The sequence below is a fragment of the Cyanistes caeruleus genome, chromosome 7 (assembly GCF_971803275.1).
Source record: "Cyanistes caeruleus chromosome 7, bCyaCae1.hap1.1, whole genome shotgun sequence".
Lineage (NCBI taxonomy): Eukaryota > Metazoa > Chordata > Aves > Passeriformes > Paridae > Cyanistes > Cyanistes caeruleus.
In genome coordinates this window covers 19,095,141-19,120,866 of record NC_141707.1, presented here as the reverse complement: position 1 = coordinate 19,120,866, position 25,726 = coordinate 19,095,141, and the positions used below count along the sequence as shown (strand labels likewise).

General features: G+C 38.4%; 1 protein-coding gene across 3 annotated transcripts in view; it reads right to left on the bottom strand.

Moving 5' to 3' along the window:
* Nucleotides 1-565: 565 nt before the first annotated feature.
* Nucleotides 566-25,726, bottom strand: part of PDE11A (phosphodiesterase 11A) — a 105,560-nt gene continuing 80,399 nt past the window's right edge. Inside the window, exons 15-21 of one of the 3 annotated variants that reach the window (XM_086898023.1) lie at nt 23,869-23,969; nt 20,169-20,246; nt 18,720-18,787; nt 15,687-15,757; nt 14,569-14,652; nt 1,007-1,067; nt 566-755 (exon numbers count right to left, since the gene is read on the bottom strand). In XM_086898023.1, the coding sequence (XP_086754149.1) occupies nt 688-755; nt 1,007-1,067; nt 14,569-14,652; nt 15,687-15,757; nt 18,720-18,787; nt 20,169-20,246; nt 23,869-23,969 (531 nt within the window). In that variant the 3' untranslated portion in view covers nt 566-687. Of the gene's footprint in view, nt 778-811; nt 1,068-14,568; nt 14,653-15,686; nt 15,758-18,719; nt 18,788-20,168; nt 20,247-23,868; nt 23,970-25,726 lie in introns of those variants that run through there. The other 2 variants (XM_086898025.1, XM_086898022.1) reach the window with 2 other exon arrangements.

Here is a 25,726-nt window from a genome sequence, read left to right as displayed (position 1 = left end):
ATGGTCTGCTTTTCAATATAATATAAACCTGAAGCACAAAGCAACAGATTTCTTTTTTTATTTGTATTCTATTTTCAAAAAACCCATTAATCTTTTCCTTAGGTGATACTATAATATTTTAAAAAATGATGGCGTTACAAGAGCATTTTTTAAAAGGAAAAAGAAACACTCTAAAATTACCATGCAATATTTTGCCTTTATGCAAACTTCCTCTTGCTGAGAAATCTGCTGCACTGAATTAATATGAATTTCTCAGGGAAGAAGGGACAGCTTGGTGTTTTTAAAGATAATAAAGTTTGTTTTTAAATGTAGCAAAGGTAGGCAATTCTAAAGGCCCTGATCAATCACTAAGAAGCTTTGTTGTAAAAAAATACTTCTTCAGAATACAAAGCAGGCTTTTCAGAACATTCAGGCATAAAAGAGGAGGGAGAGTAAGAGAGGAGCATCACAAAAGCAGGCATAATTGATTCATAACATGTACGGAAGAGATGCAAAACAACAATGTAATTACACACTACTGTTTTCTGCAGCTCCTTGCATATGAATTGACCAGTTTGCATCCCAGTCCTGCTCTGTATTATTAATTTTATTAAGCTGCAAGTTCTTATATTTCAGTCTGTTGTCAGCTTTACAGATTTTTACAGCAGCAGTTGAAATGAAGTGGAGCTGAATGAACGCTTCTTCTGTTCAGTGTTCCGTGTCGCTCCAGATACCAGCGCGATCCCTCTGCAGGCTTCCCTTCAGTCCCACTAAGCCTTCCAGGAAAAGAAAACTACGCTGCCATCAAGATAATATCCGATCAATTAAGCATGTCTGGGAAAGCATTTCTTAAAAAATGGTGGGTCTAAGCTTATGAAAACCTTTCAGACAGCTCTTATTGTAAAGTGACACTGATATTTGCAGGCTTAATTTATGTCTTTGAGAGACATGGTGAAGCTAGAGGAAAAGGAGGACAAGGATGCCGCCTGAGAAGGAAGTTTTTTTTGGTGCAGCTCCTCCCATTTACCTCTATTTACTGCCACGGAGTCCAGCATAGGCTTCAGTTTCACATTCAGCTTCACTAGACACTGAAAGAAGATTAAAAAGAGGATGAGAGAAAAAATACTGATAGTATATCCACTTCTTTTAAGGACAGTCCACAGCATAGCAGGGAAAAAAAAAGAGTTTAATCTGCACTATGCCCCTACCCTCCCCACTCCCAACTGTAAATACCTATGGAGGTAAATTTATTGTTCCCATTGAGTCCTCTTTATCTATCTGACTTGTTTTATGTAAGGCTTTAAGCCACCAAAAATGTAAAAAAAGGCATGTAAGATGGCAGAGATGCCACTCAGCTACTTTTTTAAGTAAAAAAACCGTTTCTTTTACTACTTGCAATCCTTAAACATAGCCCTTTTGAGGGATTCCCACGTGCCTGAGACTACCAGCTATGGCATCTATGAGCAGGAAGGTCCACTGGTTGGATGACAAGCTGCACAAGACTAAAATAATCTCCCTAGTGCTATATTCTTTTATCCTCCAGATGACTAAACCACAACTGTATTGTGCTTTCCCAAGCTGGCAGAAAAAACAAATAGTGTGTGCTCAAATGAAAGAAATATAAATGAGTTTTCTTTGGTTTGAGGTTGCACTGAAATCACCTCTTCTCTACATATCCAGTCCAAAGCTCACAGAGGCCAGTAAGAATCTTTAGTCTGGTTTCATCTGGCTTTGAATACATCCACAAATTATGAAATTCCTGCATACCTTTGCTACAGTTTTATTTTACCTTCTCCTTTAATATAACCTGTTTATATGCAAAGTCCACAAGTGGTTCACTTATTTTGTGCATCTATATTAAAGAAACACAGAACTTAACAGAGGCAGTGGATGACAGGAAAGGGTTAACCAGTTGCCTCCCAAGTGGTCATGTAATGTCCTTTCAGGACAGAGGAGTGTTCTTTTGCAGTTTTTCTGATTAGCAAGCAGTAGCTTTTGCTGAGACCTGGGCAGCATGATTTCTCCTATAACATGGAAACTATGTATTTGTCACTGGAAAAAAGGGGTTGGTGCCAGATTAAAAACTAAAAAGGACAAAGAAGACAGCAAATGTGTTCTTCTGAAAGTGCAAAAAATTATAAGAAAACGAAAGGAAAGGGGAAGCAGGTACCTTTGCAGTTGATCAGTTTTTGCTATAAATAGCAGGGTTAGCAGCAACTGATTTAAATGGTCCCCAGAGCCCAGACACCACTAAAGAACTGGATTTTTTTATAGCTAGCTTGCAAGCCATGGGAGCTTGGCTTGAAGTCTTGGTAGATTTTTAATTGAGCTATTTTATGATAATTAAGGGTTAATGGCCTGATTTTAAGATGTGCTGAAAACTTGCAATTTCAGTTGACTTCGGTAGGAAATATGAATGCTCAGAGCTTAGGAAAAAATCACATCATGAGGAAGAAGCTGGAACTTGAATCAAATCCACTTGAAATTATTTCCTTAGAATATGGCCCAGACTGGACAGATAATTTTGCAATCTTGGGCCTGGGGTAAGGGGCAGGGTTCACTGCAGTCTCTGCCCCACAGAGCATTGGTTCTGCTGATGGTCATTTATTTTATAGAATGGATGAGGATTTTTAACATTCCCATTACCATGCCTCACAACTCAGCATTTTTATATCTTTATTTCAGACTGTTGTGTATTCCTTAAACCTGATTTGGTAGAGTCTAAAACAGAGGGGCAGTAATGCATTATAAACAGCTGAAAGTATCTGAAAAGCTCACTGTCATTACCATCAGCACCTGCATTACCTCTGTCAGCTCAGTGTCCACAGGTAGCACATGAGATACTCAGCCCTTGACAGCAACGTATCAGATCCTTTCTGCACAAGGCCAGTGTCTTCAAAAAGATTTTGTGAAGTATTTTTCCAATATACACCTCAGATTTAAATATAAGTAAGTAAGTAAGTAAATAATTAAAATATATAAGCCAACAACCCGGTGGTTGAATCACTGTTTAAAAATCAGTATGCTTCAAACCTCTCTAAGCACAAAGGTGTTCTGCACTCACATCCTGTCAGCCCCAGGATGTGTAAGTACAAAATGCAGTCCAGGCTGTTCCTGTATATATCTAGATATACACACTATATATACACTAATATATACACTATACCCAGGAATCTATAGCAGCTACAGGCAGCATAGAGAAGATGGAGCTCGCTGGGACTGCAGACTCTGTCTCAGTGTGGCTGTGCAGCTCTCCACTATGTCTGTGTCCTTTCTGTGACCTTGCTTTTTTGCCAAGACTGACCACAAGACCATGATGCTTTCCAGCCTAGTGCCAGGGAACAATTGCAGAGGTCTGGGCATGACCTCGTGCTGTGCCTGTCCCTCCAGGCCTTGGCATCTGCCATGGCTTATGGCAGGAGACAGCTCTGACACGTGCTGTGCCAGTATGGCTGCGGATGCTCGAGGTGCGTACAGCAATTAGCTCTGCAGCAACTACAGCAGGGACCAGGAGTCCAAGTAGGCCCAGGCTGGGAATAGATTCAGGAAGCACTCCCACAGTTCTATGGTAATCACTGTTGTCTTATGAGCTGTAAACATATTTTAAATCTGTAAGTAAATACACATATATTTCTTCGAAATATAGGTCTAAGTGGACATTAGAGTCTAATAGTCCAGGTGCAACAGAAGCTACCAGGTAAATAACAGGAACGGTTAACTACTAACATTAAATTTGATGAAATAGATTAAAAGGAGTATTTAAGAAAGAGTAAACCATGTCTTTGATATTAATTTTTACCATAGCACCAGCAATTAATTCAATGGAATACGTACAAAATATATAGTGTAATTTTAAGAAACTTTATTTTGTTACACATTAATTTAGATTAGTGATACTTGACAGTGCAGGTTTTGCACTTGGTCTATAAAATGTCTTTATTCAGACATTGATTTGATGTTTGAAGCACTGCTTCTGTATTTAGTATCCTTTCACTTCGGGACTTTTTCATTCTGATCTAGTCTTTTAATTAAACTGACTACTATAATTCCTATGGAAATTAGCTTTTATTTTATTTTTTCCAGCTACCAAAGCATTTCAGTAGGGCTTCTCTGATACAAAGTGCACAAATTGGATTTTATTTCTTCTTGAGATGTAATTAAAAACTCATTTGATTACTATATATCTGGCCCTGTTTTAATTATTAAACTCCAGTAATCAATTTGCTTTTATGAAGCTTCTGGGAAATTATCTCAAAAGCAACACATTTCTCTCCCTTCTGGCAGGGTCTGGACCATTTACTGAATTACATTCATTGCACCTGTTCCTGATCCGGATTAAACCACCAATTTATTCCCAAAGCTCTTTATTTGGCTGTAGCCTTGTCAGGGTTTTCCACCTCCTGGCTGCAATTTTTGCTTTCCATTTTATTGCATGAGAATCCCTTGATGTACTGCTCCTCCATACCACTATTTTTGATGCATGCCTCTCGCAAACAGCTTTGCTCATGATCTGTCTAATTTGGTGTCTAGGTTCTTAATGTCTTATTTATTACATGCCTTGCTAGGGAAAGGCTTGGTCTTCACCAGCTGCCCGACATGGGATACCACCACATAAAGTCAGAAGCTGCAGCAGCGCCCTGTTCCTGGTCCCTGCTTGGTGCGGCGGGCAGGCAGCCGGAGAGGGGGAGAGGGAACCCCTGCCTGGGGGGAGCTCCTGTTCCCCGAGGCCTGGGACATCACTGCCCACTTGCAGTCTTTCCACTGCAGTGCAGCTGCCTTGCTACACAGCAGGGCATCGGTGACCTTCCCCATTCCATCCTTTACTGTAAAAGCTGTTCTTAGTTGCAGAATGATAAAGCATGGGGGAGGCACTGCCTGCTCCAGCATTAGGAAAAACCAGAGAGGTCTGCAGTTCCCCTCTGCATCCATGTGTTACCTCAGATGCATGACTGAGCTGTTTGTCAGAAAGTTACCGTGTAGCAGTGTCTTTTTCTTAGCTCCTTTATTTATTTAGATGTCTTTTAGGATTGTGTACTACTCTGCCCACAGCATTCTTTCCCAAGGTATAGCTCTGCTCACATATAAGCTCCTCCAGCACAAGAAAAGGTTAAAGACACTTCAGCACTACATTGTGTGCACCGGGGAGAGGGGCAGGGCTGCCTGAAAGAAGAGCTCAAAATGGGGAAGAGCATAAGATACTTAGAGGGAGTTATTTATGTGAGAAGGTAAGGAGGCCAGAGTAGCTTGTTGGGGGTTTTTTTTGTTTATTTGTTTTTGTTTTTGTTTTTTTTCTCATTTCCTTGTGTATAGAGATGTATGCTTTGGTAGGTAAGACATGTAGACTCCAGAAACAGTAACAGTAGAAGCAAAGCCCTTCAGGGAGAGAGTGATGGGGAACAGTGGAGGCATTTGTTTGTACCTCTGGGTACCAACTTCCTGGGTTGAAATGGGGTGTGGGGGGAAGAAGACTTCATCTGCTACATCACCTTCATCTCTGGGGAAGGATATTAGCAAAACTGCCAAGATGCAACACAGATGTGTACAAGGGACTAAACTATTTGTAAAGCAAATACAAAATTTTGTTGTATTCTAAGACAAATCTTTTTAAAGAGGAGCACAATATGTCCTAACCTTCAAACACTGCAGGACTTCCAGAGTATATACTTTTCTTTTTGCCTCCTTCCTGCCAAAGATTCTCATCCAAATATTGACCAATTCTGACCTTGCTTAACTTATGAGCTTTGACAAGATTACAGCTCATGAAAGTATGGTTGCGGGGCTAATATTTGTAAAGTGAGTTTATGGAATAAGACCATATAAATTCATTTTTATGACTGAGCATATATAAAAAAGTTATAGGTCTCAGTGTTCACTCTACTTTGGAACCCAGTGGTTTCTAATGAATCACTTTTATTATGTAGGCAGTTTCTTAGTTGGAAGGGAGGACCAGTGACCGAGAAGCCATGGGGATAAATTCAGACTCGGTGTAAGCATATGAAGCATTGTTGAAGTCAGGAGTCATGACCAGTTACAGCAAAGCTGAATTGGACTCCTGAGTTTTGCTGAAGTGGCTTTCACATGAGAATACATAGGCCAAAGGTGAGCCATCTATCTGAAAGTCCTTGAACTTCAGATTAGTTCAGATAAAAGAGAACCTGTGCTGCAGTTATCCATAGATTTTATCTTCATAATACAAATACTTGATGGAAGTTGTTTAGAAAACCCAAGAGTATTTCTGTACATATGCCCATATACTAAACCCAAAAAAATTGCTAGAATTCTACTTTCCATAGTACAATACAGAAGATAAAAGTTATACAGGGAAGATGTAGGAATTAACTTCTATGAACCCTTGGCTGTGTGTGTATATGAATTAATTATTAGCCCTACTGATTCAGGACTGTATTTAATCATTATGTTCTGCAAAAAAAGTAAAGTATTTGTGAGGGGGTTGAGTTCATGAATAAAAAAAAATTATTGCAATCTCCTTGTGGTTGAAGGGGATCTTGTTTATTCCTTTTAGGGCTTAATGAGGAAGGGTCCAGGTCATCATGTACATAATGCATTAGTGGATTACTTTTACATTTCTGCCAGGGAATTTTTTTCAGATGCCTAAAAATGTAATTAGATTTAACGAATATACTAATTTTCCTTATAGAAAACAGGAGTTTCTTTTAGTTTCTGTCTAAAAATTGTTAGTGGGTGGAAACCAGTTGTGACTGGAAAGGGATCTAATACATGCACAAGTGTTCTGCTCTTCCATTGTGAATTAATGTTAAACTTCTTTCTGGTGATAGTACACTGGAAGAATAATACTGTACTCCTTTGGAAGTAAACTACAGTAGGATGAAGATTAACCCTTGGTGAAATGTGCTGGGCACTTCAGGGAGGAAAGTACGTACAGAGCTCCTGGTAGCAAAATGTGCTCTGACCAATATGATACATGTTATGCTGCCAGAGGGAGAGTGATTCTGAAGGAATGGGACCAGCTGAAGTAGCTTTACTGATGTATAGCTACAGTGCAAAGGATTCATCTGTTGTTCATTACAATTTCATGAAACCAAGGGTTTGCTTGGAAGAGTTATTATTTCATAAACAACTTCTTATTTAGCTCTACTTTTTATGGTTTTGATTCTACATCTAGAGCGTGTGAGAGACAGAATGTTTCTAACTCCTTTCCTTTCAACATTTTAACCAAGCAGCTGATCAATGTCTTTTGCCTTGCTATTAAATGGATTTTGAAAAATTCTTCAAATCATATCAGTCTCATATGCCGATTTAGTTCTTTGAATTTACCCTCAGCTGGGAATTCTGCAGGCAACTGTGATTCTGTTGTGTTAAACACTTACTTGAAGTGTTTCATCCATCATCATTTCTAGTCCTTTTCTGTTGCAATGTAGTTTGTGCTTTGTCTTTCTTGAAAACTGAATGGCTGTTAAATTATCCATTCATCTTCTTTCAGATTTGCTGTACAATTTGAGTTCCCTCTATTGGCTGTCTCTTCTACCTTATCTGCCAACTTTTCAATCTGCTTCCTCAGATCTTTATATACGTTTCCATACATGACTGCCATGTCCTTCACAACACATTGGGCAGATAACTCTATGTAAAACAGCAGCAGAAATTATAATATTACGAATAATTCCATTTTTCTCACAGATTAGGGTGAAAGCCTTTACTGAAGCTTAGCTTCCCTGAAGTCAGTGGGAAATGTTTGTTTTTCTGTCTTCTCCCAAATACCTTTGTTGATGAACTGCCCTTTCAGCTGAGACTGTTTTGGCATAAGATGACTCAGAAGTAAGCTGAAGTACTCCTGTCTGAAGGAAGAAAAGTACTCCTTTCTGCTGCCTCTTCTAAACATTTGGGAGAAACTTGTAAATTCTTAAAATTGTTGATTATAATGCAATGTTACGTCAATGATCTCACCAAGTTATGAAAATCATAGCAAAAATAATCTAATTTTCAAAGGCAAAATGAAACCCTCCCTGTTTTCAGGAGGCAGAAAAAGAGGGTCAGGATCCTTGCTTTACCTTTTGTAAAAAGGTGTTCATGATAGTCACAGACAAAAAACCTCTTTGTTCTGAAACCACCAAAACTATGGTTTTCCATATTATATGTGAAATATATTATAAGTGAAATAGTGACAGACTTAGATGGAAATTGCAAATAAAATAATTCTTTCTTCTATTCCTAGTTTTCCTTTCATGTATAGCTCTTCTTAACCTTTTCTGTTAGTAAGAAAGTAGCAGACAAAAGCTTCTCAGATTAAGGACAATAGGTAAGAAAAATAATTTGGTAATGCTCATTCCATTTACTGGAAGTTTTAATACAGGGATAGAAACTGAGTTTTCTGAAAGTTCCAGAGAATTCATTCTGGGTAGCCTCATTTACATTCATCATTAGTAGACAAGAAACAAAGAAAAGTGCTGAACCTACTTAAGTTCCTACTTCGAGGCTACAGAGAGATCCTTCTATTGTGCCAAAAATCTCTTTTCTCTGGGCCAAACCCTTATTCCTAACATAGTCCTTAGCTACCAACTTCCCCCCAGCACTGGGATTTGGCCTGATTAAGTTTCCTCTGAAGCAAATTTCTTACAAACACAGCAGAATATGTTGCACCTGCTTTTCCTTGGTTAATATTACCCACTGGATTTCAACTGAGAGGGAGACTAATTCATCTGCCAACATCTGTTTGATCTGCCTCAGTCCCTGCTATCACAGACTGCATCCCGGGCTGATGGACCTTGCTAATCCTTGTCAGCCAGGCACTCTCAGGAAGCATTAATGCTTTATCTCTCACTCTCTGTGTCCAAATCAAATGTCAGAAACAAACCCTGCCAAAAGTGTTCATCTTTGTGGTGTTCTTTCGGATCTATTGAAAGTTATCCTCTTCCTTCAACATGCTACAAAGGAAAAGCTGGCTTCAATGAGAATCACACAGAGCTGATCAAATAGCTTCCATTGAACAGATCCTTCCAAAAAGCTTAGTCCTGAATTTTTTTGGTTTTTTTTTTTTTTTTTTAATAAAACACTTAACAACTTATGAACATGTTTCATGGATTGTCTATATATATGCATGCTGAACAGCTAGTGAGTTCCCTGCTCTGACTAGTTGCTAACTTAAAATATAAGAGCAGTGCCCTGACTTTTGTATCAACAATCCCAGGAATGGGTGAATGGTGGAAAACCATTTCCAAAATATTCATACAGATAAACTCATCTTGTTTAAATAATTTTTGAAGTTTTTAGATTCTAGTTGTATAGATGGAACAAAAACATCTGAAGGAAGAAGTCGTTGTTTTGGCTGCATCCAGTGACTCTTGCCTGAGTAAGGACTAAGCCATGCCATACAGTCCATTCTGGACAGGCAGGGCTTCTCAGAGGAGTGGAAACCCTGAGTTTCTTTTACAGTATTTCATCATGCAAAATTGCAGTTGAAGGACAGAGGGAAAGGAACAGGAGTGGTAACTCAGGAAGGGCTACGTCAGGATATATCAGTGTAAGCATGATTGTTGAAGAACACCTTTTTAATGTTCTCTGCAAAGGAGAGGCTGATCTCCTGTCTAATAATTTCCAGTAGAGTAAATACCTTTGGGAAAAAAAATGATGGTGTGTGTGTATGCACTTCCAATTCAAGTATCAAAGTCAAATCTTGAACCAGAGAAGTTAAAACACAGGAAGCCATGACTGTTAAAGATTTCTGTGTATTTTTTCTGTGCTTTGTAGAGGCTCTGCCATTTATGACACCCTGTGCATTTGATCTAAGTTTACAAGCAGAATAGATGCTTTTGTTGCTACATTATCATAGACAACAAGTAGATTTAATTACAAGACCAGACATTATCTTCTGTAGGAAGGTAGACATATCAGAGCTCTTGGAGTTGCAGACAGAGTGATTACATTTCTTTGTAAGTACTTCAGACAATTTTAAAGAAGGAATCTGTCCCTCCATTCAAAACATTTAATGTACTTGCTGGGCCAAATGTTTCTACTCTTCCTAGGTTCCCCTTAGAATCCTGGATGGAGTAATGCAGATTCAATTCTGTAGATACTATTATATGCTTGAAGTTCTCAATACCCAAGAAAATCTTGAATAGCTCTAAAAATAGCACTAAAATGGAGCAGTTCAAGGGAGCACTAAGGTAGAGGTGAGCAGGGCAATCTCAGGCACGCATAAGTTGTAAAAGCCATGAGCTTCTTTATCTTCCACAAAGACATCTCCCTTAAATTTAAATAGCTGCTGTCATTGTCACTGACTACCTGACTATGTATTTATCTGCTCAGAAGCAGAGTGCATGGCCTTTGGCCCTGCTATTCATAGCGTTACTGTCTCTGCCTAACAATGCCCTGAACAGAGCTGGGTTTCTGTTAGCATCTTTTGTTTGATGTGAATCGCCAAAGCTTTGATGTTGTTTGTGAGAAATATAAAGATTTAAAAGAATAAGATCTTCACTCTCCCACTCTTTGTGCTCCCCACAGAGAAATCTAATCTGAGTTGGGAAAAATCTGTGACTGATCCGTTCTTAGGTAGACACAAATGATAGAGTGCAGAAGAGAAATCTCTTAGTGTTGAAACTCTTAGCATCTTTTTACTGGAGGGTCAGAGAGGTAATTTGTCTTAATGATCAAAATTCTGTTTCCTGTTACACAAACATTTATAAATAGGTACTAAATACTTCCTCTGTGTGAACACAGCTGTCAGCAAAGACATAGTTTTTATTTTCGGTATGATGCTTGAAGTTTTCTACTTTAGTCGCATGCACTTCCTCCTTATAGGATATTCTAGCAAAACAAGGGATTGATTATTTTATACTGAAGCTACATTAGTAAGTTTGAAATATTCTACAGTTTCAAAAAGGTGCATTTTTCTTTAAGAAATATTATTCTAATAAGCTTGTTTCCCATCTTTATTGATAAATGCTTTTCTTACTGTCAGTTTTGGATTTGAAGAGCAAATGTAATGCAGTAAAGTGTAACTAAAGCCCCTAAAGTCTGAGATTCAGTGTAAATGGATTGCTGTTTTGCTACTCAAGGCAAAAACTACTGTAACATAAAAATACTCTGATCTGGGATCACTACAGTAACAAAAAAAGTAAATAATAAAACTGGAATGTCCTAAGTGTTATAAAATGCAATGAAAAAAAAAATTGGGATTCTTTTATCTTCACAGACCTTTGATCCACAGCATGAAGGAAATGGATTTGATTACTAAGATATGAAATTGGAGGTGACTTGATTCCTACATTGAGCAGCAGATAGGGGAGAGAGCAAGGGAGCAGAGCCGTGGCTTACCTTCAGTTAGGAGCAGTCAGGTTAACAGAGAAAGCACAGAGGTTTTGGATTTAGACACTTGGATATGGGAATACTGTGCATAATTCCAGATGTAATTTTTATATATATATATATATATATATATATATATATCTGTATATAGCTATAAAGACCTTCAGTAACTCATGGTGTGATACATTTTGTGTATCACTGACCTTCTTTCTTCTGGGTGGTATAGGAATTCCAAGGGGCAGTCAAACAGGACTGTTAATGGAAGTTGCATAGATCTTGTTGATTCACTAGTTACTTGTAAACCTTCTAACTAAAAGGGGCCAAACTCAGGGACAGTCCTAGCCAGGGAAGCAGAGGGATGTGATACATGCTCCCCAGTAAAGGAGACTTCATTACCCCTTACTTGGGAGAACTACTGCACCTCAAAATGAGCTGTCTTGAGCTACCTTCATGAAATGCAGAAAACAGAGCAGATAGAGACAAATCTCCACAAAGGATATTTCAGAACTGAGGAAAAAGGTCTAGAAAAGCCACAACTAAAATGTGCTGCAAAGTTTATATATTGTTTCAAGTATGAACCATTCCTCATGGGCACTCTGGTGCAGCCTAGTTCCTAATCTTGGACTGCAGAGAGGATAGATTGTTCTGGTACTGTGAGAGGCACTGGGATGGTATCAGACCACTCCTGGAAGTTTGGGCTGTGAATTTTCTTCAGTACTGCATACTTCAGATGTTCTCAGCTACCAGGAACAGCCTGCTCTTAGGAGTTACTTTGAACAAAGACAATTTCAGGGAGCTCTGCTGATCTCACATAGACTCTGATGGGAGTTGCCAGCATTCAGTGGTTGCTGGGATCATCTCTGCTGTGTGTGTGTGTGTGTGTGTGTGTGTGTGTGTGTGTGTTTGTGAAAGAACACAGAGCAGATCATTAGGACTGGCACATTCCCCCAGAGCATTTCCTTTGAGGCTCTGGATGCTACAGAATCCCATGTGGATTCAGGATTTCTAATCACTAGCATGGAAAAAAATAAATACAAAAGCTTTGATTTTGTTCTCTATGGTTTAATGTTGTAGTTTTGGTATGAAAATAAGTGTCAAATGTTTGTGGGTTTTTTCAAACATGGTTTTTCTAAGTACTGTGGTAGTGAGCTATGGGAGTATTGCTAATATTTTACTGATTTATCAGCTGCCACTGCATCTCTTTATATTGCATTTGTAATTCTCTCCCCACATGCAGTTCCTACAGTGTACTACAATGGCAAGAATTTTAAAGAATGTAAAAAAACCCGCCAACCCAAAATCTAGGATGTGGCCAGAGTTGTAGTTTTCAGCCAGCCCTAGACAGCAGATTTACAATGCCTGAATACTCTGCTGATGGGATCTGTGTATTGAAGTTTGATTAAGCTGGATGTGAAAATTAAAACTTGGCTCCACACTGAAGAGAGAATCTCCTGCAGTGTGATACTATGGCATCAAGTTTTCTGTTTACCCCTAAGGCTGATGCGGCTGTGACTTCCAGGTTTGATGGTGTCTCTTTTTTAAGCTGTTGAGCAGCAGGCTAATGGCTGCACAGCATGATGCAAGCACAGTGGAAAGCAGGGAAATCAGATGTGAATATATTCCCCAGAGATCTCCTGCTAAGATGGAGCTAACTAACCAGAGCTTTAGTGCTCTGATGTAGTTTCCTCATGCAGAGGATGGGCTGATTATCAGCTCTTCCTGCTTTACTGTACATTTTTGGATTACAGATGCTATTAGAAATAATGAATTCTGGTATAATATGCATTCTAGTGTAATATGAGCTATTTTATTGAAAGGAACATTATTTTTAAAGAGTGTCTGTTGAAGATCAGTGTCCATCATCCCTCCTCCATATTGTCCAAAATTATCTTGGTCTTTTAAACAATATAGGTGTATATTCTTCTGTGCTTGCTTTCCCGTGATTGTTTGAAAATGGTAGCTGTAGTTTATTTTATCAGGAAAGAGACTGACCTTAGAAAGGGACAGGATCTCTTGGCAATGCAGCAGCCTGGCTTACTGCTTACACAAGTGTCTGCTCTCTGTGTCACAACAGGAATTGACATTGCTGCTGGGTAGTCATTTCACCATTTCCATGGTGGCTGCCTCAGATGCTACAAGGTATAGAGGGAAGAGGGGACATTGTCCTTCTTACAGGCCTTATTATGTACTTAGTGTATGATATTGGTGATATATCTGGTCTATAAAATGAAAGGAACTGCCAATCCATTTTTACTTGTGTGTAGGGAAGCTACATTCAGGCACAAGTTGATAATTTTAATGTTAATGTGGAAGCTGTTATTGCTGTGTATCATCACTGACACATTCATTGCTTTGAGGTCTTAGGCAGTTTAGGGTGCACTGGGAACAGGGAGAACTTGTTGCTGTTCCCCAAAGGTGCTGAATGAGAACATCCTCCTGTTTCCTCAGCTGTCAGCAGCCAGTCAGTCTTTGGTGGAATAAGGCAGTCTGCATGGTTTCAGTCAAATCCTGAAGCTGCTTAATCCAAAAAGTCAGAAGCATTGATCGGATAGGAAAAAAATCTTCATGAAATGGTGGTCAAGCATTTGAACAGGCTGCTCAGGGAAGCGGTGGAATCACCATCCCTGGAAGTGTGCAAAAATCCTGTAGATGTGGGGCTTAGGGATATGCTTTAGTGTGGACCTGGCAGTGTCAGATTAATGGTTGGACTCAATGATCGTAGAGGTCTTTTCCAACCTTAATGATTCTGTGGTTATCTCCAGCCTTAATAAAGGCGTACTTGGGCGTTTACGCACCGTGCGCCGAGCACCCTGTGTAGAAGCACCATTAAAAGAGTAAACTGAGTTAAACAGCACAGGTTAAACAACAAATTGCTTGTCACTGACCCTAAAGGCTTGGCCTAGAGAGCCCCTTGGGAAGCTGCCAGAAGAAAGTGTAAAGGCTCCGGCTTGCGTTTCCTTTTGCATTACACAAATTTGGACAGGTTTTGGACAAGTTTGACAGCACCTACTGAGACTGCCCCTCAGCACTCCATACTTCACCATGATGAGAACCAGTTTGTCTCAAACATAATAAACAATTGCCCTATCAGTTTTTATAACTTAGAGAGGAATTTACAGACATTAGGGATCTTTAGGATTCAGATTCAGGGGATCTGAAGACTTCTTCACAGAATTCTGACTTTTGGTAAAGTTGAAGACAAGAATTCAAATAGCCTTCAAAGCAGCTCTGAAAACAAACTCTTTTTCCCTCAAGAGACAAGAACAATCTTCTCTGGACTCTACAGGAGCTGTAAGTAAAAATTACCTCATACAGTGGCATGCAGATGCTATCAATCCACTCAAGCTGCAACCTGGGTAGTTCATGCTTCCTGTTCCGGTCAAAAATGGCCTGAATTTAGGAGGAAACAAAACTGTCACGCTTTAATTACACTGGAATATTTTACAGACACATCATTCAGCACTTTGCAGCTATGATCAAATTCTCACAACCAGAACACTTTGTAAACCATAACCAATCTTTGCAGCTGTCTTCCTACTGCTTTGCCTGGCATGAAAAATAAACTGTTTATTTTCAATTTTGTTTTGAAACTTTTAGGCTGAATGTGTTTGTGTTTTATAATTCTGTACCATAAAATAAATGCTCCACAGCTGGAGTTGAGCTGGTAAGTAACCTCCTGTAGGAATGTAAAGCAGATGCCTTTGCGTAGAATTTTCTCTTTTCTCACATAGGGTTTTGCAGCTCAGCAAAACAGAGATGGATTTGGGCTGGCTCCCTTCCTCCCAGTTAAATTCTTTAGAATACTTTTTTGTTACCCTTCTTCTGCTGCCTCCAGATAATGTTTGCTCAACATTTTGAGTCAGTCAACCTGATAAGGCTTTCTCTTCTAATTGTTCAGAGAAAATCTTTATGAAGCTTTCCTAGGCCTTGTTTGACAATTTATACCCATCTGCTTTTATTCCACTCAATTCCATTTTATCCCTTCAATCACAGTAGTAATTTTATACTTATAGAAATTTATACTTATAGAAATGCATTTGAAATAACACAGATACACAGCTGCAAATGTAAATTGCATTTTAAAGAAAGTAAATCTGACAATTTTGATTTCCACAGGTAGCTGTGATTTTTCAGTTCAAGTCTGTGTATTAAACCCAACACCTACTGCTTAGAAATTTCATTGATAGGATAACCTTAGAAACAGATACAGAAAACAGGTAAAAAGGCTCAGTGCAAAAATGGCAAAAAGGACTGGAGAACTTTTATATATGGTTATAAATGCATATCTTTATTGGGCAGAGCTTTTATTTATTCTAAGGTTTCTCTTTACGTACAAAGTACAGTTCATTTTTCTGAATGAGCCCAACAATATTTTCTTACTCTACTGAAGTCAGTAACTATTTCAGAAGTGATTAAAAACTTACTGAAGGGGTGAGTTTGAGTTCAGATCTTTCTCTGTCTCCTTGTTCAAAGAACTCACTGGTTACCAGCTCAGCTGCCTAAAATAAAAATCATTATAAAGATTAGAGTTCTTGTTACATAATTTTTAGGATAATGAGTTTCTGCTCAGACCATGACTTCAGCCTGTGCTTAACTGTAAAGAAATGAATAACCTCACTTAGATGACTGACATGAGGCATGTGTTCATATAGTTTTTGGGACTGGGCATACAGGGAGTATAAACAGCCATGGTCAGGCACAGGGACTTATCCCTTTTTGATAGGGAGTTGACCTGGGGACTTACATTGCACTGCCAGGATAGCACTCAATGCAGTTATAAGCAACTTATTCAAGAACTGAGACCAAACCAGAAAATGATAGCTTTTTGCTGGCATCCACTATTCTGTTTGTAAAAATGCTTGGTAAAACATGCAAGTGCTCTCTGGTTACTTACAGGTTGTTGCCCAATAATAACAACTTTGCCTATCAAAGAAACTTAACCAATTTAAACCTGTTGTTTTAATCTAATATGGATTCATGAAGGGTTTTTTTCCTCCACTAGGCTTTACTTCTTTTCCTGGTGACTGTCATCACTATAGGATCTGGAAGTGTAAGGATGAACTCAGATTTTAATGATTATCTTGATTTAAAATCAGGAAGTGGTAGGTTGAAAGTTAGAATGCATCTTTCTGACTTTTGTGAATGAAGACATTCTATTCAGTGCAGAGGTTTGTGATTCTTAGAAGAAGACAAGACTTAAAAATAAATTTACTTATGGAAACCAGAGGAATTTTATGAAGTCAGCAGTAAGCAGTTCTGATATATTACTGTACTCCTGTCATGTGCAAGACTTTGAAGGTAAGCATATGCAGCATTTTGAGATTCAAAAAAACTTGAAGCCAATCTGCTAAGAGGCATTCACATGCTAAAGCTCCTGTCATGTCAGTGTATTGTTTTTAAGCTAGGAGACTGTTTCATAGTGCCAAGGAACAAGAGGATAAACTAAGCAGAGGACATGTACTTCATAAAATCTCAAAATTTCTTGCTCTAGCAACTGCATGGTAAGTAATGTTCACAAATGCTAAGCTTGTTGTAGTTGAAATAAGGAATTCCAGAATAATTTGGAAGTAGGTGAAATGATGTTATAAAGTACTCTTAAATCTTAAGCCAGCCTATCACAGTTTGAAACTTTTATAATGTGTGTAATCCAGTGCATTAATAAAATCTGGGATCAATATTCCAGATAGAGGAATAATTTAACAATTTAGCAGCAGTTAAGGGTTTGCTATGTGTATTATGTAGAAACAATCAAGACATAGTATCATCCCTGTCCCTCAGTGCTATTCTGATCATGTTCTCCTCATATCCCTTTCTCTCTTCTTTTATTCTTTAATCTTCTCTTCCTGAATTTTTCCATCTTACATGTGGCCTTTATTCCCTTTTTTTTTTCTGTGGCACAGTTAAGGTTCAGCTATTTCCTGTTTTGCTTCTGTGGACTTATTAGCACTTCTTCAGGACTTCTTAGCACTTCTTCTCAACCAGGTAATGTTTCAAGAAATCCCAGACTGGATTTTTCAACATGAAGTAAACCTGTATAACTAAGCTGCAAGGGACTTTTCATCTCTAGACCTCAAAAGTGATAAGTATAAAAACCCCAGTTTGACAGAGACTCCAGCATTTACTCAGCAGCACAGCACAAAGATTCACAACTAGGAAAGCAGACCCTACCTGACATTTGGCTGTCAATGAAAATGCAGAAGCTATCTGGGTTAAGGAGGGAAAATGAGGAGGGATTGCACACACTGCAGCAGTGGCCAGGTGGCACTGAAAAATCTCGTTACTCAAATATCCTACTGCAGGAGAGAAGCAGTGTTCCTGATTTCCATGTGAGGTGACCTGACCATATTCTGGCCAAGCAGAGCAAAGCCTTAGAAGAACTGTTGTCACAATCTGCTGATAAAGCAAAAAAGACTCACTGAAAGGTGACAGGCAAAACTGAAAGCTGAGGTGAAGCCCTCCCCCATAAATGTTTTTTTATTCAGTTGATGTGCATGTAACTTCTGTAGATCCCTTTCAGCTTCTGTTACTTCCTTGTCTAAGAAATCTGGCTGCTCCTGCATCTCCAGTTATCTGGCCTGGCTTTCTCTTTTTCACCCCATCTTTGCAACTATTACTTGCTGTTGCACCAAACTTCCTCCAGGTGTGTACCCAAATCCAGCTGCACTGGTATATTTTCAATTTGCTTCTTGATACTGTCAATTACTTCAAAACCCAACACAGTCTGTCTTCTACTGGCTTTTTTCTGGGCCTCAGTGAAGGACAGAGAATGACTAGCACAGACACTGGAAATACTAAGGATGATTTCTGGGTAGAGAAAGATGTCTAGAAGAGGGAGAATCACAGGGCAATGGACAAGAGTTTTGGGACAGGCTGCTTTCTCATATTGTACCTGTTTGCCAATGCTGGATCTGGTTTTTTATGTATATTTCTAACGAGCCTACTCAGCATCAGAACACGGAATTTTTATTTGTTGGTTTCTAGGTACAGGATATTCAAGAAAGCCCTATGCTACACTTGGAGTTTTGCAACATTCTTAAGAAAATGAACACATTTATTTTATCATATATACTGAAGATTTTATGCTAGTGAAAATTTGCGGATAATCTGTTGGTATTTTTGATTTAGGGAAGACTCTGCCATTGCCAAGGAAAACTTTGGGATGAAGCAAGTAAATGCAGCTATATGAGGCTAAATGTCTTCTTTGTTTAATCTATCCATTTTTGAGTATGGATTTAAAATGTTAGTAAGAAGAGAGGTTGTAAAGGCAGATGTACACGCCGGCATGTGTACAGGGAAAGATTACGCAATAAAGCATTTTTTGCAGAAACCCCCTGCTATTTTTTTATAGCATTAATACCGCTGTAAATTGATTCCAGTTTTGGTCCCTTGTAAGCCAGGGCCCTGGGAATATTGTCCTGCCAGTCCCACCTCCTCCCAGCCCTGCTATTAATCATGACTTGCCTGTCTTGAAATCTCCCACGGTTTGGTCACAGCTCCAAGGTCACAGGCTGTCATTAGCATTGATCTGAAAAACAGAAATGAACAATACAAGCTGAATCAACCTTTGTTGAATTTCTAAACAACTCTGCTCTGGATGCATAAATAAATAATACATATATAAAATGTCAGCTCTGGCACCTTCTTTTCCTCCAGAAAAGAATGGCATGTTTGAAATCTTAGCCATCAGCTTGGCTTTTACATTACAATTGTGCCATGGAAATCTAATGTGTTGCAGGTTATAAGATGAATTTTGGTAGTGTGCGTTGCACACTAGAAAAGAAATGATATTGCAAGGGAGTAACTGCTAATTTCGCAATACTTCTAACACTACTTACATTAATACCTATAATATATTAGAGAGCATGTGCTTCACATGATATAAGTAAGGGTATTATTACATAATAACACCTGCAACTGGATTAATTTATATGCCTATTTGTAAGTGACTGCTGTAGCAAGAGAGCCTATAATCACAGGAGGCATCCCAGACACTGTTTAAGCAGTTTCTACTGCTCATCTACAATAAAAATTGAAGATTTACTATGAGCTATATGGTTCCACTGTAGTTTAATACCTAGCTACAACCATGTTTTATATGCATTAGGAGAAAGAAACCATTCAGCTGTAGAAAGCGTTTATGTACAGTACATGATGCAGATAAAAGTCTAAGAAAGTTTAAATGAAGAACAAGGGCACTGAAAATGAAGCATCAAATATATTGCCTGAATCTAAAATTAGGAATGGGTGAAATGGTATGGAAAATAGAAAATGGCCAATATTTTGTCAAAAGACCAAAAGATAACAGAATTTTAATGAAATTTCAGATAAAATGAGACATAATCAGGCATGCATATACAAATACGCACATTTTATTGTCTACAAAGTGTGATCTACTCAAACCACCCACAATGTCTGAGGTTTTAAAAAGGATGCATGCTCAGGGCATTCTTGAGGGATGGAAGGGTAGGTACTCTGTGTATGAAAATTCACAGGTACAGACTGGAAGAGCAGAGAAGTGCATGGCCAGTGAAGAAAGGCAGATGAGAGGAAGAAGGACTGGGGAAACAGACAGGAAAAATCTTTGTGTCGAGAGGCAGAATATTGATACTTTCTGGAAAAAGAGCGGAAGGGCTGAACAGGAACTTGTGAAGCTGGGAGAAAGGAAAGAAAACAGAACTGAGTGTGTAGGAGAAATAAAAGTGGAGACAGTGAAGTCATGTTGATTAATGCCAGCTGTTTGCTAATGTTTAAAAATCATACCATATATTTCTTATTATGGATTGTATTGTTAAAACAAGATACCTTCTCTTGTTATTCTAAACCTTCAGTCCACAATACATGAAATTCCTTCAACAAATATGGCTACACTTTGAAATAACCAGAAAGCAAGAAAAAACAGCGCTTACCGAAATATTTCTCGGTGGTTTTTTGTATTCCAATCATAACCACCTTTACTGACAAGTTCAAAAAACTCTGTCCTTCTCCTGCAAAAAAACAAATTGTCAGAGAAGGAAACAAGACACTTCCAGGGCAGCACTGCAGCAGAAACGTTTCTCTGTGTGATACAGAATCACTGCACCTCATGCATTATTGTTAAAGCTGTTACACTGACAGTCCATTTAAGCGAAACATACTAATTTTCAAACATGTTCTATAAATGTCTGTTATCAGTGTCAGAGTTGCCTAGTAAAAGCAATATTGGATTTATGCTCTCCGCAGATAAGGAAATGAATGGCTCTGAAATGTTCAGTCTTCCACAGAAGCATGAAATGTTCACCTACAGCAGTGGACAGACAGACGATAGAAACATCCCAGAAATACACACAGCTTCTGTTTTCTTGTCCTTGCAAAATGGTTTTTACTTCTATATCCTAAAGGGTTTTTCAGAGATGTGTGATTCCTGTTATTTCCAGCACACAGAAAGAAACAGAGACACACAGGAGCTGCTGCTGTCTCGAGTTCATAGTTCTTTTAGACTGGAAACTAAGTCTCCCTGCTCGGTCCCATGGTTTATCTTCTCATGCTTTCTTCATGTCCTCAAACAGGGACAAAACATGAGATGGACAGAACATGTTGATGCTTGATTGTTACCTTTAAGAATCAAAATTCTGACTCATCATAGTCTGTAATCTTTTATGGCACTGAGACTCTGAGCAGCTCTTACCACTTGCGATGCGACTACATTATGTAAGTGACCCTGCCCAAAATTCAGCAGAACATGAGGTACAAAATATTGGAGCCACTTTCCCCCAGTGACATAACATATGAGCATCAAAGCTGGAAAACAAATAAATACCTGTGTCCTGAGGGGAAGTCCAGTGCCCCATCTCATATGAGACTGTGCTCTTTGTCAAGAGGAAATGCAGTTAGATTCAAAGGGAGAGAGTTTGCAAAGTCTTGTATTTTCTCTGTTTACTTCAACTAGACTGAAATTTGGAGCGGTGATTATTGACAGTGCAGTCTGATGGCAGCCAGTACACGTTTGCCCACAAGGAGATGCACGCTTCTAGAAACACTCCTTTGATCGGTGGACAGAACATTATGTGGGGCATGTTGCAATGTTCTGGTCCCTGTCATGGTTATATGACCAGTCACTCCTACTGTAAGGCCTTTTTCTATAATGCATTTTATACAGCAGCTAGAAGAGGGCTATAAAAGGGCTGCATGATGATATCAAGTACCTTATACTTTGGGAAATTAAAGATTTCATTTTGAAGTGTTGGTTATTCTGAGAATTTCATATTTTTCTGGACAAAAAACAGGCAAGAATGTTTAAAGCTGAAAGCTCAGGAAGATCCATAAACAGTAACTGAAAATGAGAGTCTCAAAAGCCTTATGTTAAGCTAAAACCTTTAAGGGTTTTCTTTAAAATCCACTTAAATGGATACAGAAGTAGTAGTCCAGCTCCACAGAGGTGTTTCAGTGTAGGAAGGACTGAACTGGAGGAAAGCAGTCATGTATGATGAAACAATTAGCATTTCCTACTGGTTTCTTTGGTACCCACAATTATGAGGTTTTCTGTTAATAAGCAAATATATTTTGGCAGAATTTCAGAAGCAAACTGAATTATAACTATTTTCCAGGGTCTTTGAGTAACATTGACTCTGGCTGTATTTTGCCTCAAAGGGAGGTTGTTTCCATATGTATAACAAATCCATTTGCTCTACAGCCCAATGGCTCAAGATATCATTTGAATTAATTTCCATATTATTATTCCAACTTAATATTGGCTCCATGCTTTTACTTGTATTATCTAGAAGTGTCGTTATCTAGAATTATAAACGAAAATCAAATATATTTCCCATCTGATCTTTCAGTGAAAGTAATCTTTGTTTTGTTTGTTTTTATGAAACTAATGCCTTGCTCTGCCTGGAGTTTTGTTGCTGTTTTGCTACTTGGAGCTTGTGATCATCAGGTTTAGTTAAGAATACTGATATGAGAATTCCCCTCTCTACAAAAATATCGAAGATGTAGCAAACTGAAAAAACAAATTAGGTACTTGTGTAGAAACACCTGTTCACATAGAGTGGCTTTAAGAAATGTAACACACCAATGTTTCTAGAGATTGATTTTCAGGCACTTTTGGAAATAAACTAGCATAGCTACCACCTCATTAATGAATTGTAGTAACACAAGAGGAAAAAATCTGCAGACTTATGAGTAAAGAGGCTTCATTTACTAAATGTCTTCTGATTCACGCGGCACAAAAAAAAAAATCAATTATGCAAGTAAGAAAAAATTATCTTGAAATTCACTTGTATCCCTTTTGGACATTATTTCTCTGTTTTAATTTCTAATTAAAATTAGAAAAACAACTTGACTTTGTTTTTCAGCTTAAGGCAGTCAGGGGAGAGAGTTCCTTCACATCTGGGTCTGAGCAGGGTCTATCCCAAGGCACTGCCATTAGCTCTCTCTGGCTCCTCCAGGATCTCAGCCAGGGGGAGCACATGGAGCTGTGCTAGGGCAACTGTCCCCTCAGTCCCTGTCATTCATCTCCTTCTTGAGAGCACAAAACACTTCTGCAGCATTTATTTATGATGAGACAAGAGAACCTATGTATCTCACAGAATGGAAGAGACCTTCAAGGTCATTAAGTCCAAAAGTCAACCCAGCACCACCATAATCCCTAAACAATATTCCCCCTAAGTACCACATCAAGACAACTCTTTAATACTTCCAGAGGTGGTGACTCCACCCTGGACAACTTATTCAAATGTCTTACCACTCTCAGTGATTTTTTATTTCTCTAAGCTAAACTGCCCCTGGTACAACTGTAATCCTTTCACTTGAGACATGGCAGAAAGACAGACAGGATCGGATGCCAGTGGACATCAAACAAAAATTCCTAAGGATGACTTTATTGTCCAGACTGGGAAGGCAGTGCACAGAAGCTGCACATCTGCCAGCACTGCTGCCCCTAAGTCAGGTGCAGGCTAATGCCAGATGTCAGGAGTGCAATGGTGACACTGCAACTCCTCTGACTGCATGCATCCTCCCACACATCCTCACAGGAGCAACCCGAAATCTACTTTGAGATTTGATTTGCAAACAAGGAAAAGGAAGAAAACTGTGTGAGAGACATCCTAGTGTACTTCTCCTCCATTAAGCTTTTTAAGACCTATTCTCATCACGTGATGTGAATTGGCATAATTTGTCTTCAAAGCAGCAGAGTGTCTGCTCTGTTAACTCTGAAACCGGGTCTGTAACTAAATACAGTATTTCTTAGCATACATGTTTAGAAATGCTGAAATGGAAAAGAATTCTCAAATGTTATTTATTTTCTATATGCCTGAAGAAATGATAATAGAAAGGATAGAAAAATTATGGCACTGAGCTGTAATTGTTTCCTGGGATTCCTTTGAAGTATAAACTCAGGATTTCATTTCCTTTTGGTTGATACAGACACGTGACACATTAAAGCAAAACTTACTTGGACACTTGAGATATTTCTATTAGTCTAAAAGATACTAAGTATTAGACTAAACCTCTTCAACCATAGCTAAACACTAATTTCTCATATTATATATCCTTATTGGTATTTAATAGGTTATTAGAGTAAGTTCTCTGAATTTTCATTCATCAAATACCAGAAATGCCAATACTTACTCAAAATACAGAGTGAGGTCTGTTGCCAATATCGATTGCTTTAGAAGCTGCATAAGGTCACTGTAGTCCTTAGAGGACAAGTTAGCAAAGATGTTGTGACCCTATAATGAAAGAGATAAAAGAGGTAAAGGGCTAACAATCAATACAGGTTTTTAAAAGATTTTCTACTTGTTAGTCTACTGTTTCCCTGTAATGCAAGCCTTTTCTGATTCATGGCAAAACTATGACAAAATAGCAATGTTAATACTGCTGAGATTACATTGAGGCAGAAGCACTGATGATTGTTATCAAGCATCTGGTATGTTTCTCTAAACTCAGCTGAAATTATAGCCTGTCAAGTAAAGATTTAGTCTCTGATCTGACCCTGCACAGACTCAGTTTACGGGGAAAAACTATGGATACATCTCAGTCTCTCACCTTATTAAATGTTTTGGGGAGCTGCATATTGGAGCTTTTGAGTAGTGATCCTAATAGATGTATCTGTGCTGCTTGCATGCACACAAACTGCTGTTAGAGCAGTCAAGGACGCCAAATCAGGTTTTCATTCAAAGCAGCCCATTTGCTCACTCTGCCTGTTACTGCCTTGTCCTACAGTGTGTACAGCCATTGCCTATGTTGGCTGAAGAACCACAACTTTATATGCAGTTTAAACACCCTCTGTGGGCCCAAGAGGCTGATTTTTAAGGCATTGTGGATTAATAATTTGAAAGATGCTCTATGGCCAAAATGAAGGGAAATTAATTATTTGATGTTGCTATTTGAGAGGGGGAAAGTTCTTTTGTGACTGAATTTCTGAAAACAAGAGGGACAGAGATCCTATAATTCCTCTGTGAAATTCTCAAGAAAATACGATGAAACAAACAAAATTAATGAAAAACTCTAAATGTAACCTTAAGAAATTATCTTTGTGACAATAGTCACATATATTAACATACATAAATGTATTACAGGCCTTTTTTTCTCTGATCACTTACACAAATATTGAAGTTCTTTCTAAACAGAGTCTGATTTTGCTGATATTTAGTCCTATTGTGCCCACATTCAGTATGCACTGCCATCTACTGCTTAAGAAGATTAAAATGCCCTTAAAACCAAGAATTTTCCACCAACAGGGTTACTACAATCATGATGGTATGAGGACATATATGAGATAAGGTCTGGGGAGCTAGAGGTGCCATTTTTCAATGCAGAAGCTAATTGTTGGAATAAAAAAGTAATTTTCCATAAATGCATAAAATAATTAATTTTCTGCTAAATATTGAGAAGGCTTTGTGAATCTAAAACTTATCCATGAAAAAAAATAAAATGAAAACCAAGGTACTCAGAAGAAAATAGGAGTTTTTGCAACAGGGCTAATTTACCAACTTGTTATTCTGTAATATCTACTGCCTTTCCAAAGTGTTTCATGGAGAATAAAACCGTGTCACTACAGAGCCCATGATCACTTATATTGAGGTTAGTATGTAAAGAGTAAAGGATAAATAGCCCCTCAGTCCAACATGCTAAAATCTGAATAAGTGATAGAGCATGTTATGTTTCTAACTAGACAGCAAAGACAGACTAGAGTATTTCAGCTTATTTGAGAGAGAACAATTGGTCAGCTGATAACAGAATCTTTAAGTAGATTGAAGGTTCCAAATCTGCATTTATTCCAAACTAAGCAGTGTTCCATTAGCAAACTGTAGGTGTTGGATAAAAATTCCATAGCATTCATTTTCTGGTTTAGACATGACGACCTGAGAAGAAGCTTCTGAATGATCAAAGGTGAGGATTTACATTTCAAGTAATATTTTACGTCTCTGAAAGAAGCCAGAGTAGAGTCCAAATAATTTTTAATAAATTTATTGATTTTTAAGCT